Genomic DNA, 14,168 nt, shown 5'->3' with positions numbered 1-14,168 from the left:
GGTATCCAGAAACTACATACTTTGGAATAAAAGATTGATGGGTGACCCGGTAAGCATGTGTGTAGCAACTTTTATTGTTTTAAATGTCTTCGCTGTAATGCTTTCACCTTAAGAATAAATGTGCTTGCTTAGTAAGAGCTGTGTGGCAACTCATAACTGCTGGCAATTATGTTTTTCATAGCCTTCAAAGAGTAAGCAAAGAGCAGCCACTGGCATAGACAGTTTGGTTTGCTGGAAATAACAGTGTAGGTAGGGAAACGTGCAGCCTGGAAAAAAAAAAAAAAAAAATCAGGGAGGGAGACAAACATGGGACTCTGCCCAAGGGAGGCAATGTCTGGGAGCCAGAGCCAAAAAAAAGAGTGCCAGTGCTGGACCACAAAGGAGAAATACAAGTGCAGTTGCTCTGAACTGTGACAGTGGGCAGCACTCAGCACCTCACAAGATCAGGTCTTGAGTATACTTGCTTACACTTAGGTGACTAAAAATTTCCTGACTTCAAGACCTTGTCTACACTAGACAAGGTTTTCCAAAAAATAACTATTGACAACCCTCCCAATGGGGAGACAAACTTATACCAGCAAAACAGCTCTTTTGCCTTTATAACTTATACCAGTTCCCTAAATGAAATAAGCTTTTCCAGAAAAAAGACTTTTGCCAGTATATCTGTGTCTCACTAGGATTTCTGCCAGTATAGCTACATCAATTAGGGGATGCGATTTTCCCCATAATTCTAACCAACATAGCTATGCCACTTCAGTTTACTGTAGAGCAGACCAAAGATGATGATGAGATCTACTTTAGGGTCAGTGTTCACTACAAACCTAATTGAGTCAGGGGGTTCTCTACAACACAGCTGTCCTCAAGCCTGTTGCAACACCCATCCAAGGATTTATACCAGTTACAGGACACTTAAGACAGACAGGTTCTAGTCACACTATTAGTTGCAAATCATATTATAAACTGATCAGGAGACAGGTCTCCTGGTTAGTTGTAGCTGTAATTTAAGAAATATCCAAAGATTAAGTTTCCAATGGCTTCTTTAAAAGTATTGTTCAAAATTCTTTATAGTCTCCTGAAAAGCTCCTTCTCAGTATTTAGAGGCCTTTCCTCACTATTTCTGTAGATCTTCTCATCTATATTAAATATTCTATATTAATGCCAAAAGACTGATACATATAAGCACAATAGTTTTGTTGATATCGGTAAGTGTTCAAAATAAAAAACAAATATTAAAATTGTATGCTACCTACATGATCTTCATCCCCCCCCCCCCAGGCACAAAATACACAGACTATTATTCCCTTAACTTCAAACTCAGTATTATCAACAGATTTAGTGTAATAATGGCTTTGCCTCCCCTGTATACACATTTGCACTGGTATGCTTTTGGCTCCATTCTTTGTTAGATTTTTTTTTTACTCTCTCAATTATTTGAAAATCATGAACAAATAAATAGTGAAAAGAGGTTTCTTTTGTTCTCAATTAAGAACAAAGCATCAGTATTTAACAATGAATAAAGATCCTCCCTATCTTTTTAAAACCTGTACTAACCATTAATTGTGTGTTACCATTGTGCATGGTAAACAAAATAGGACTGTAAAAGAGCTATTTATTCTCAGCTAAGATATTTCTGTCACATTTTTAGGAAGCCTTTGTTCCATTTCCTAGGAGCCAACACTTAAGACAACAAGTTGAGGGCATTTAAACAGCAATAAGTCTTCAAATCACTGTTGGTTTACAAGAGCAAAATTTAGCTTTGGTGCTCAATTGACTATACAAAGTCCATTACACAAATGCAAGATTTAAACTCCTACTAACAAGAAGACTTTGTATAGATATTTTTAGAGGCTTACTGTTTATATTTCTTGTTCCATTCTGTGCTGGAAAATGCATTCATATAATGGAATAAAGGAAGAGAGATTCAAAATTTGCTCATTGTTGCTGCTATCGATAGGACTTCTTCAAGCTGTTCATTCTAAATCTTAATGATCTGCTGGTACACAGAATGGTATCCGGAGTGGATATTCCATGTGGGTGGGCTGAAACTCAGGCTACTAAGTCTCAGGTCATGTCTACACTACAATCTTAAGTCAACCTATGTTAGGTCGATTTACAATCACCACAGTAATTACTGCAATGGCTGATGTCCACACTATCCTCTTTCTATCAGTGGCGTGTACCCTCATGCGGAGCACTTCCACCAACTGAAGAGGAGGGAAGCGGGGGGGGGGGGCAGCCACCCAAGGCTTATTGCCTCAAGCGGGGAGATTTGCACCCCACATCCAGTCAGCTGCTGTGCTCCCAGCAGGGAGTGAGGAGCTGGGACCCTAGGAAGCAGCAAGGCTCCCACTGCGGAGTGCAGAGCCTGGGCAGCAGCCCTAGCAGGGAGCCTGAGTGGCAAACTGGCTTGAAGTGGAGATCAGGCAGCAGCCCAGCTGGGGAGCCAGCTTTCTTGTCAATTTCACAGCCCAGTGGAGCCATAAAATTGACAAAGATATCTAACAGTCCGGGTAAGGAATGTGGCGTCTACAAAGACACTGCATCACACTAACTATACTGACATAAGTGGAGGTGCAGTTATAACGTCGGTGTAGTAGGGCACTTACATAAGCGGAAGCAAAGCTGTAGTGTAGACACTGACCTAGTTAGGTGAACATAAGCTGCTTTATGTCAACCTAACTCTGTAGCATAGACCAAGCTTCAGTCTTAGCTGAGGAGGCAATTTAAAGAAAAACAGTTCTGTGGCTAGCGAATTATTAGAAGCTGTTCATATATTTTTTTCAAACTGCATGATTATCTATAAACACTGATATCTAAAACATTATCCACTCAATTTTAAAAATATTTTCCCAAATTGGAGAAAACATTAATTTTCATTTCTACTTATGCACATGTTGCATAAAAAGAAGAGAAAGCACCATCTGCTGGATCAGGAGGAGTCTTAAGACCTTTCTTCCCAGCTCTGAACTTCAGTTTTCCCATCTATAATATGGGGTTAGCACTAATTCTCTAAAAGACACCTATGAAACAAGAGCTGCATGTACTTAGGTATCATGAATATTTTACCTGATCATTACAGAAAATTTCTATTATGCAACAATGCATTCTATTGGCATGTGAACATGCACAAGAAATTCTAAACCGACTCTCAAGAATAACCTTTACTTTCTAATTTGTCATCCACAGTTTCAATCTGTTTAAAACGTGAATATAGCAGTGACCAAGTCTGCATAGACTACTGTCAAACAGCAGACAAATGAAATACAAGTCAAATATAATTAGTTATCAAACCACAGCCTATGGAACGGACACCCCCACAATTCTATCATCATAGTGCATCCAGTGTGATAGATACAGATTTCAGAACTTTCGCAACTTGCAACTTTCAACTACTTGGAACTCAACAGCTATTGGCTGTTCTGGCACCACAGCGGCCTCTAGGGGGCAAAAGGCAGAATTGCAGCACTTTTGGGACAGAATGCATTTTCTGTGGGGGAAGAAAATGTGTGCGCACGTGTAGTGGAACAGAATTCCCCCAGGAGTAGAAATGCATCACAGCACCCTGCCCACAGAGCCAAGTTAGGACAGAGTAGGGGACACGGTGCTGCTGGGGGGTGGGTGTCACAGACTGGGACTCAGAATGGCTAGTGGGGGACACAGATTGGGGCAGGGGCTCAGGAGCTAGTGGGGTGACAGCTGAATGGGAGTGGGGGTACATGGGGAGGAGGCTGCAAGGACCCATCAGGATGGGGGGGGTGCAGGGACAGGGCAGATGTGCCTGACTGAATGGGAGAGGCTTGGGATTAGCCGGGGTCTGCATGGGGTAGGCTCGCCAACTCCCTAACAATCCTGCCCCTCACCCCAAAAATCTGTTCCATATTTCTCCCACCCACACCCAGCAACCCTCCAGATTCACTCCAGGCTCCTTCCCTCTCCCTCAGTTCCTCCATTACCCCTGATACTCCCAAATCTTTGCACTGCTTCTGACGGGTGCAGGAAATACAGTTCTGTATTGTAAATTAAATGAGTTACTCAAAGTTCTGTATTAATATGCCTAGTAAGGAAACTATTTGTCAAAAAAAAAAAAATTATCAGATTTTTTTTTAATCTGTATTGTTACAGACATACTTGCTGACAGATATTTTGAAATAAATTACCAAAATAATTGAAACTGGCATGATTATATTGTGTTATTTTGACAAACAACATGCAGAATATTGCAGAATTTTAAAGTATCATGAGCAGAATTTTTAAGTTTTTGGTGCAGAATTTCCCCAAGAGTAACTTACATTCAGCAGTGAACCAGTTCTTACCACAGACACTCAATCTAGCAGGCATCTTAAGATGAAAATGTCTTCTTATCCCCCTCTGGCAACTGGAAAAAAAAAAGAATGCTCTCTATCCACTCCCCCTACCACCCTATCAGGGTGGATAAAAATCAATGATTTTTTTGAAAAAATGCTTTTTGAGGAAAAAAGCAATCTAAAGATAGTTTTAGATAAGATACATTATAGCTCAAAGATATCTCACCATGGAATAGGGATTATAAATTCTAATTCTAATAATATGAGACAATATATTCATGTAATGTTTAAAAAAAGGTTTGTAAACGACCAATAGTTCATGGATTGGGAACCCAATCTTATGAGATTCCAGGGGCTTCTGTATAGATTATTTAAATTAATCTTTCTATCTACCCAATGGGGCTCAGTCTAAAAGATACTATCAGAGATGCTTAGTTTTGCAGTTCTCGAACTGTGGATTTGTGTCGCCAGAGATAACACGCTTGTTAACAGAAAAAATGTTTTTAAATAAACAACATATAGAGGTGAGAAATAACAGACCTCAACCCTATTGTCCCTCTGCAAATCTGTGTACACAGAGTCAATCCTTTACCTCTCTCTAAAAGTACAAAGTTTCAAAAAGTTCAATGAATAGAAGATTGTTGGGGGTGGAATAGATCTGGACAAGGAGAAGAAGTCTGGACATAAATGTGAGAAGGGATGGACAGCAGTAGAAACAAAGGTGAAACTGTTTGAGCAGCATATTCCAGAAGTCTTTAGGTCTTCATTGATTTGAGATCTACCATACCATTCTCTCACTAGAAGGGAAAACCTGTAATACCAGCAGGCAGTAAGAGACCCAGTTTGGGAATATTTTAATGAAGTTCCTCTACCTGTGGGTAAGACAGGCATGTCTGCAAAATGCAAACAGCGCAACAAAGAAATGCAAGGCCTGGTTGCTCAAATTAAACAACATCATGAGAAGTGTTCCTTCTCAGGAGGATGCTGCGTTGAAGATGATGAAAGGAACATGTCTGAATATGCAGGATCTTCAGGTTGGTAAACTTTTCTATTTCATACTTCTTTCTTAAGGACTGCCTGTCTTCCTTCTGGACTATTCTTGAATTCTCATTCAAATTGAGCAAAAAAATATAGTTGTTACTCTATGGTACTATCATTTTAGATGCAGTTGTGATAAAAAAAATAAATAGGCAGATCTTCCTTTTACAATTTCACCTTTAAAGTAGTACTGAGTGTCAGTGAATGCAATGAGTAATACCAAATGAGCAGTATGGTAATAATAATTGAATAACTGCACTGACATTTTGTTTAAGAAAATCCATCCTCAACATACAGGATTCTGAAGACTATCCACCTTCAAGATCACCATCATTTTCTATAGTTTCAGAGTTATCTGCCATTAATAGTGTTTCAGTCACACCATGTACGTCACATAGCCACAATATATCACCTGTAACAAAAAGAAAAAAAACACTCCATCCAAAAACAACCATAGATAAGTTTGTGATAAGAACCAGCAGATTACAAAAAAAGGTAACTGATGAAAAAATTGCTGTTTGTTTATGCAACAAACTCTCCTTTCCGCATGATTGAAAACCACACTTCATTAACATGGTTCAGTCATTAAGACCAGTATACAGTCCACCCGACAGAGCAGATGTCACAGGCAAATTGCTGGATAAAGTGTATGAAAGAGAAATTGAGCAGCGTGCAAAAGGTCTAGAGAGTGAAATTGTTAACCTGAGTCTTGATAGGTGGAGCAATGTCCACAATGATCCTGTTGTATGAGCTTGTGTGACAACAGAAGAAGAGAACGTCTTCCTTACAGAAACAATTGATACATCAGGAAATGCACGCACAGCAGAACACTTAGAAGCAGCAGCAGTAAAAGCTATAACAAACTGGAAAAAAATTAAAATGTCTAGTACGCACCTTGGTCACAGACAATGCTGCAAATGTATCCAAGAAATTATTTACAAGAGTGAAGAGAGTCCCAAGCTAATAACATATGGTTGCAGTGCTCATTTAATGCACCTCCTAACCAAAGACTTCAGTGTTCCAGAAATAAAGGCTAATGTTGTTGAAATTGCAAAATACTTCCGTAACAACTACTTTGCAGCAGCTGCTGCGAAAAAAGCAGGAGGAAACAAGCTAACCCTCCCACAAGACGTGCGATGCAACTCAGTAGTGGACTAGTTTGAGCACTAGATCAAGAACTGGCCTGATCTGATGACAGTGTGTGAACAAAATAGTGAAAAAATAGATGGCACTGTCACAGCCAAAGTTCTCAACTTTGGGCTTAACAGAAATGTTGAACACATGCCGAGTGCCCTGAAGCCTATTTCCGTAGCCTTGAACAAAATGCAGGGAAATAGCTGTTTTATTGCTGATGCTGTTAAAATTTGGAAGGAACTGAGTGATATCTTTAAAAGAGAAATATGCAATGACAGAGTTAAATTAAAAGCATTAAAAAACAAATGGGATTATCTCCAGCTCATTTTCTTGCAAATATTCTCAATACTCGGTACTAGAGTCAAACCTTAACTGCTGAAGAAGAGGAGTTGGCTACAACATTGACATCCAGCAATCATCCCTCCATAATGCCAACTATAATAAACTTCAGAGCTAGGGTGAAGCATTCAAGAAATATGTTTGCTGATGTTTTAAAAAAATTTCACACCAGCGAACTAGTGGAAGTCACTTAAGCACTTGGATTCAGAGACTGTTGAAGTGATAATCTCACTTTTAACAGCAGTAGCTTCTTCTGCCGGTGTAGAAAGAATATTTTCTTCCTTTGGACTAGTTCATTCCAAATTGAGAAATCATTTGGAAACTGAAAAAGCCGGAAAAGTTTGTTTTTCTTTTCCAGATGATGAACAAACAAGAAAATGAAGGTGAAGACGACTGAATTAGCTGCAGAAGCCAATATTTTAAGTTTCTCATGTTGACTTGGCTGACAGAGTCTATTTAATTTTTGTTTTGTTTTGTTTTTTAAAATACTTCCTTTAACTATTTTAGTTGAAAACAATTTTAACAAAAACAAACCTGATTTTAAAAACCTTGAATGTTTAACTAAATTCAAAAATTCATATGCTTGTTTTGTTAAAATATTATGTTTGCTGTTGAAGAAAAAAATCCAGAATACATTAAAGTTGTTTTTTTAGTTAAATAAAACAATTTAAATGTCTGTCTGGTGATGTTCTGGCAAGAAAATCCTCCAAATATTAATGATTAACCTGTTGAATTGAAGATAGTTCACCTCCCAATGACTTCATAAATATTTGCTTCATTTACCTTTGGTAAATGAAATAACCAAACAATCATTCATTTTCTGATATAGCTGTAAAACTAATCTGAAATTTTTTTAAAATAAATCACTTTAAAATGTATAGTGTGTACCTTCCAAAAATGAAACCTACATCTATCTCTGAGTTGGGAAGAATATGGATTAAGGTTGTAACAACCAACAAGAATGCACTTTTATGTAGAAATCCATGATTAAATCAAGTCTTCCTGACTAGTGATTTAAATCAAATCCACCCTGCTATATATTCACTTCCACCTCATCATAGAAGAATGGAATTTGAAACCTGATTACAGTCACTTACGAACTAAAGAAGCCAAACAAAATAAAACTCAGTCACAGATCTCTTCATTTATATGCACTGTGTATATATATACACACACAGACACACACACACCTTCCATCTCGTTGATAAATAATGTTTCTTCAATAAGCTAAGCACACCAAGTAGTAAGAACTTTCTTCCACAAGACAGCCCAAAGCATGTGTGCAGAAAGAAGTGTTTCATGTAAACTTTCATAACACTAAGCATGGTAAAATGGGAGGAACACTCTTAAAACATCACTTTTCCTGGGCACACAATCCTCAGTCTTTTCACTTTTTTGGCTTAGATAAAAATCTCCCAAAAAAAGGCTGATTGCTGCAACTGAGTTAATGACTGTCATCCTAAATAACGTATGTCCAAAATAATCATTCATAAGGAATTAGTTCTTTTAGAAAGGCCACATGCTCTCAGCCAAGAACATAAAGGCTTCTACTTTAAAAAAAAAAAAAAAAAAAAAAAAGTGTTTAAGTAGTTGAGAGTGACCTACATAAGAACAAGATACATTTTTCAAAGTCATCTGAAAGTTTAATTTTTTGTGCATTTAATACGACATGTTCATGTTTTTCCTGCCAGCATTATTAAAGTCTTCCGGGCTGTACTGAGGTGTCCATCCCCCCAAACAATGTTAAGCAACTATTTTCAGTTTTCCAATTACTTGACTAGCATACGCCAGGAGAGTTATGTATCTGTTTTCTCCCATGACCTGGGAAACTGTCAAAGCAAAACAAATAGAAAGATACAGTGCTCCCTTTCTATAAGGCTGCTCCTGAAAACCAGTGTTTTTGCATCTTGTTACAAGACACAGGTCATTAGTTTCTAAATGAACTACTGTGAAGTTGGGAGCCCACATCCTAAGAGTAACATTAACAAAGCTTTTTAAATTATCTCACTCTACCCTGAACTAATTCAGCATTATATGTACAGCTTAAAATGCACGGGCCAATCATTTTTAAGTCTGGCATCAAAATAGCATTAAGAAATGGCCAACTCAAATATTACTGTATGTGCAGTATTTACCTATGAAAGGAAAGCCATTTGACTCCTTCACACAGCACTACTCCTGATGTCATAAGAAGTTCTGCAAAATACTGAGTCTCAATTCCTTCTTCCTCATGCTTTTTAAACTGGATACCAGATGTTGTTAGTAGTTCTATGGAGTCCTGGGCATACATGTCCTCCCTAGGATGAGAGACATAAGTAACACAACATTCAGATCCACACAAGACACAGCCTCAATATCAAGTTTATGATTAAACCCAGCACAGAATGCTGTGTATACTTGGAACATTTTGCCCATTGTTTCAATAGACAGCGTTAAAATAGATTTAACAATTTAGACACCATGATGTAAGTGTTCACAATTAAATATATACATATCTGAAAACCATGCACTTAGAGTCAATAGTTTTATAATCACCAATTTTTTACACAGTATTGACTAACCAGTTTTAACATTATCCTCAATGCCATTAGAAGATAAAATTCAGGAATGTTTAAAGAAAACAGCAAAAAAATTGAACCAAGCTCTCTAGGGATCAACACAGGACTATTTTCTTATATTAATCATAGATATTTGGCAGAAGACTGGTTGTTCAGACATGATTACAAACTCTTCCTTCACATAACCAAACTACTTTCCCTAATGTCTAGGGCCATACCAAATTCATGGCCAGGAAAAACGCATCATGGACCGTGAAATCTGGTCTCCCCCCCATGAAAACTGATCTTTTGTGCACTTTTACCCTATACGATACAGATTTCACAGGGGAGACCAGCGTTTCTGAAATTGGGGATCCTAACCAAAAAGGGAGTTGCAGGGAGGTCACAAGGTTATTTGGGGGGGCAGGGTCCAGTGTTGCCATCCTTACTTCTGCATGGTCTTCAGATCTGGGTGGCTGGAGAGCAGTGGCTGTTAGCCGGGCACCCAGCTCTGAAGGCAGTGCCTCTCCAGCAGCAGTGCAGAAGGTGGCCAAACCATACCACGCCACCCTTACTTCAGCGCTGCTGCTGCAGGTGGTGGCTCTGCCTTCAGAGCTGGGCTCCTGGCCAGCAGCCACCACTCTCCACCTTCTAAACAAACATAAGTATAGCTTTGTTCTTTCACTGGCTTGTCCTTCGAAGACTTGCTCATGTAATAGTCAACATTCTAGCAACTGCTAATGTCAAGTTTGGAATCTCCCCCAATTTTCTGTTAATTTCTCATTCCGCTTCTGCTATTTCTCTAATTATTATTTCACTCTGTAAATTGCTTTGATACATTATGAATGAATGACACTATACAAGAATGGGACACTCCAAGTCAGATCTTATAAACGTTAGCTATCATTGCCTATGTGGTACTTGTTGTGTAGAAGACGACTTTGGTATCCTACGTTCAGTTAGGATTTTTTTTTAAATCTATTACTTACACAAGTGCATGTAAAAAAAATCTAATTTTAATGAGCAGGAAGTGAATGTAATATTCAGGATTAAATTTTATTCATAAAATCCAGAAATTTCCTTCTGAACTGTAAAAAGCTTACTTGTTTTCTTTCGATTAACCAAGTTTGGGCTGAAAGTTCAAGATCTTGTTCTGCACCCTGCACAACTACTGTTGGCAATAAAAATGAAGTTCTCTCTCCTAACACTTGTTTTTTAAAAAAAATCCTTGTCTGGTTTCTCTCAACTTAATGGTTTTGCGATTATATCATGCTACATACTAAGAAAGATTCCTTTTACAGTATATTTCACATTATCAGCACCATCAGAAATTAGACAATCTAGAAGCAAAGAATTTAGGCAGAACTACTTTAGTTAAAGGCTAAAAATCCATATGAAAGAATTACAGGATAAATCTTCAAGGGGCTGAGTGCCTTCAACTCCCAGCTCAGCCCCTCACATGACGGACCCTTAAGTTACACAGATGATAGAGCAGAATATATAAAGGAAAATACAGAAATATGGGACTAATAAACCAAGAAAGCAGAAGTCCATTTGCTTGATTGGCCTTTTCTTGTATCTAAAGTGTCTTATACTCCAAGTAGAAAGGACCATAACATCTTCCCCTGAGATGGGATATTAGATGGATGGGATCCGAGTTACCCAGGAAAGAATTTTCTGTAGTATCTGGCTGGTGAATCTTGCCCATATGCTCAGGGTTTAGCTGATTGCCATATTTGGGGTCGGGAAGGAATTTTCCTCCAGGGCAGATTGGAAGAGGCCCTGGAGATTTTTCGCCTTCCTCTGTAGCATGGGGCACGGTTCACTTGAGGGAGGATTCTCTGCTCCTTGAAGTCTTTAAACCACGATTTGAGGACTTCAATAGTTCAGACATAGGTGAGGTTTTTCGTAGGAGTGGGTGGGTGAGATTCTGTGGCCTGCGTTGTTCAGGAGGTCGGACTAGATGATCAGAATGGTCCCTTCTGACCTTAGCATCTATGAATCAGACCTTTGAGATTTTAAATAAATACTGTGCAAGTAATAACAACACGCTTGGGTGGAAAAAAAAAAAAAACACAACAAAAAACCCCCCAACAGTAATAAGATTTTATTACCACTTACGTTAAATTAAATTTAAAATTAAATTGCCAAGTTGAAGTTCCTGGAGGGTATTCTCCTTGCTCATTCATAAATGTCAGTCCTAGCTGAATTATCTTTAGCAAGTCTACATTACAGCGCAGCAGTTGGTACTGATAGTCCGCATTGCTTCTGAATTCTCCAATAGGCCTTGCAACTACACCTGGAAACTCTGTGTCCTGTAAAAAATAAGTTTACAGATTCAACAAAAGAGATACAACTTATCTGCAGCCCACCCACTCCAAATATAAATATCTGAACAGCATTTTTCCAAACACTTAACATTATAACTCTCACTGAAAATATGGTCTATGGCTGTATTATTTACAAAAAAAGGCTGAACATGACTATCACCACAATAGACTACCTGCAGCAATAATTCAGACTTTCCATGGTCTTCAATGGATTCTGGATCCAGCCATTTAAAAAGACTAATTTCTTGTCACTGAGAAAACTTGTATGCAGTGTTGTTGTAACCATTGTGGTTCCAGAATATTAGAGAGACAAGGTAGGTGTGGTAATATCCTTTATTGGAATAACTTCTATTGGTGAGAGACACAAGCTTTCAAGCTTATTCAGCTGTGTGTCTCTATAAGATATTACCTCACCCAGTGAGAAAACATGACAAGACCACGTAGTACACTAAATAGGGATCTGTCATAGACATACCATGGCAACATAATTATACTTCCGTATAACTTGACGAATTTTCTTCATTTCTTCATCCAGGTTACAAGCCCAAACTTCACAAATTCTTTGGCTATGATCTACTGTAGCTGCTGGCATAGTGGGGGGGAGGGGGATTTAGATACCAGGCATCAAAGAGTTATACTTGATTGAGGGTCAGTTTCATAAAATAGATTTTATTTGTTTACCTAAAAGACAAGAACATAAATACAAATTTTGATTCCCAATGATTTGAAAAAGAATGCTTCCTTAAACTTCGGAGCAAGATCCAACAGTTTTCCTGAAACTCAAATGAAAGTAAAAGTTAGTCACTGAAAGCTTATGAACATGGTACTATTCAATAGCTACATTAGCAATTTGGATAAAGGAGTGGATAGTAGTCTTATAAAATTTGCAGATGATACCACATTGGAAGGGGTTGCAAGCACTTGAAGACAGGATTAAAATTCAAAACAACCTTAACTAATTAGAGAATTGGTCTGAACTCAAGATGAAATTCAGTAAAGATAAGTACAAGGTACTTCACTTATGAAGGAAAAATCAAATGCACAAATACAAAATAGGAAATAACTGGCTAGGCAGAAGTATTGCTAAAAAGAATCTGGGAGAGTAGTGGATCACAAACTGAGTGATATTAGTCAACAATGTGACCCAGTTGCTTAAAAAAAAAATAGCATCATTCTGGGGTGTATTAACAAGTGCACTGTATGTAAAAAATGGGAGCTAATGTACCACTCTACTTGGTGCTGGTGAGGGCTCAGCTGGAGTCCTGTGTACAGTTCTGGGAGCCACACTTTAGGAAAGATGTGGACAAGTAGAAAAGAGTCCAGAGAATAGCAACAAATGTGATAAAAGAGTTAGAAAAACCTGACCCATGAGAAAAGATTTTAAAAAACCTGGACCTATTTAATCTTGAAAAAAGAAGACTGATGGGCTACCTGATAACAGTCTTCAAATATGTTAAGGGCTGTTATAAACAGGACATCTACTGATGACAGAACAAAAAGTAATAGGCTTAATCTGCAGCAAGAAAGATGTTGGTTAGATATTAGGAAATACTTTCTAACTATAATGGTAGTTGACCTGTGGACCAGCCTTCCAAGGGAGGTGGCATAAGCCTCATCATTGGAGGTTTTAAAGAACAGTTTGGACGGTCAGGGATGGTCTTGGTGCTGCCTCACCGCTGGGGGCTGGACTAGATCTCGAGAGAGACCTTTCAGCCCTCCAGCTCTATGAGTCTAAAAAATGACATCTACTTAAAGAGACAGAAGTTTCATAAAAACAGACAGAAGGTTCATAACCCCCACTGTCCGTGATCCACCCTCCCCAAGAGCGGCTACCTTCGGCCACACGGAGCATGGCGGGGGTCAGGGGCTGCAGCGCCCGGTGCCGCGGGACCCAAACCGCCAGCAGAAGCCGCCCCGCCCATGGGAACTGCAAACGGAGAGCGGCGCGCGCCCCACGGGGAGCGGAGAAGCCCCCAGGCCGCGCCGCGCCGCGCCACGCCACGCCCCTTACCCCGGCTCCACCGCCTAGAAACCTCCCGCCCGAGTCCCCACGGCCCACCACGCCCGGAAGCCAGGCCCCTCCCGCTCTCACCGACTCCGGGCTCACACGGGCTGGGCGGAGCCGGGCCTGAGGTGGCGGTGGGTCTGCCTGGGACCCGGCGGAGGCGGCCCCAGAATAGCGAGTCACACCGAGAAGCGCAGAACCTGCCGCCCCCACGGCACAAAGCCATTACATCATCTCCGCGCGCCGCGCCCTGACCTTTCAATTCTGACCCCCGACCCCGGGAGGGCGCGCGCGCGGCTCCAATCGCGCTCCGCGTTCCGGGGGCACGTCAAGCGACTCTGGGAGCAGCGCCGCCGAGCCGTGATGACGTGCGGCGAATCACGCGGGGCGTGTGTTGATGTCTGAGAGGACGGTGGCTCGCGCTGCCTGCTTCCTGTCTCCGCGCAGAGCCCAGGGCCGAGGGCACCGAAACCGGCACCGC

General features: G+C 40.0%; 1 protein-coding gene across 5 annotated transcripts in view; it reads right to left on the bottom strand.

The window, feature by feature from the left end:
- CNOT7 (CCR4-NOT transcription complex subunit 7) overlaps positions 1 to 14,073 on the bottom strand; it is a 117,427-nt gene extending 103,354 nt beyond the window's left edge. For 2 of the 5 annotated variants that reach the window (XM_043513709.1, XM_043513711.1), the window contains exons 1-4: positions 13,775 to 13,932; positions 12,158 to 12,363; positions 11,474 to 11,667; positions 8,951 to 9,112 (exon numbers count right to left, since the gene is read on the bottom strand). In XM_043513709.1, the coding sequence (XP_043369644.1) occupies positions 8,951 to 9,112; positions 11,474 to 11,667; positions 12,158 to 12,274 (473 nt within the window). In that variant the 5' untranslated portion in view covers positions 12,275 to 12,363; positions 13,775 to 13,932. Of the gene's footprint in view, positions 1 to 8,950; positions 9,113 to 11,473; positions 11,668 to 12,157; positions 12,364 to 13,774 lie in introns of all 5 variants that reach the window. The other 3 variants (XR_006281055.1, XM_043513710.1, XM_038400825.2) reach the window with 3 other exon arrangements.
- Between the last annotated feature and the right edge of the window lie 95 nt (positions 14,074 to 14,168).

The sequence above is a fragment of the Dermochelys coriacea genome, chromosome 4 (genome assembly GCF_009764565.3).
Source record: "Dermochelys coriacea isolate rDerCor1 chromosome 4, rDerCor1.pri.v4, whole genome shotgun sequence".
Taxonomy (NCBI): Eukaryota; Metazoa; Chordata; order Testudines; family Dermochelyidae; genus Dermochelys; species Dermochelys coriacea.
This window is presented reverse-complemented; position numbering and strand designations above follow the sequence as displayed.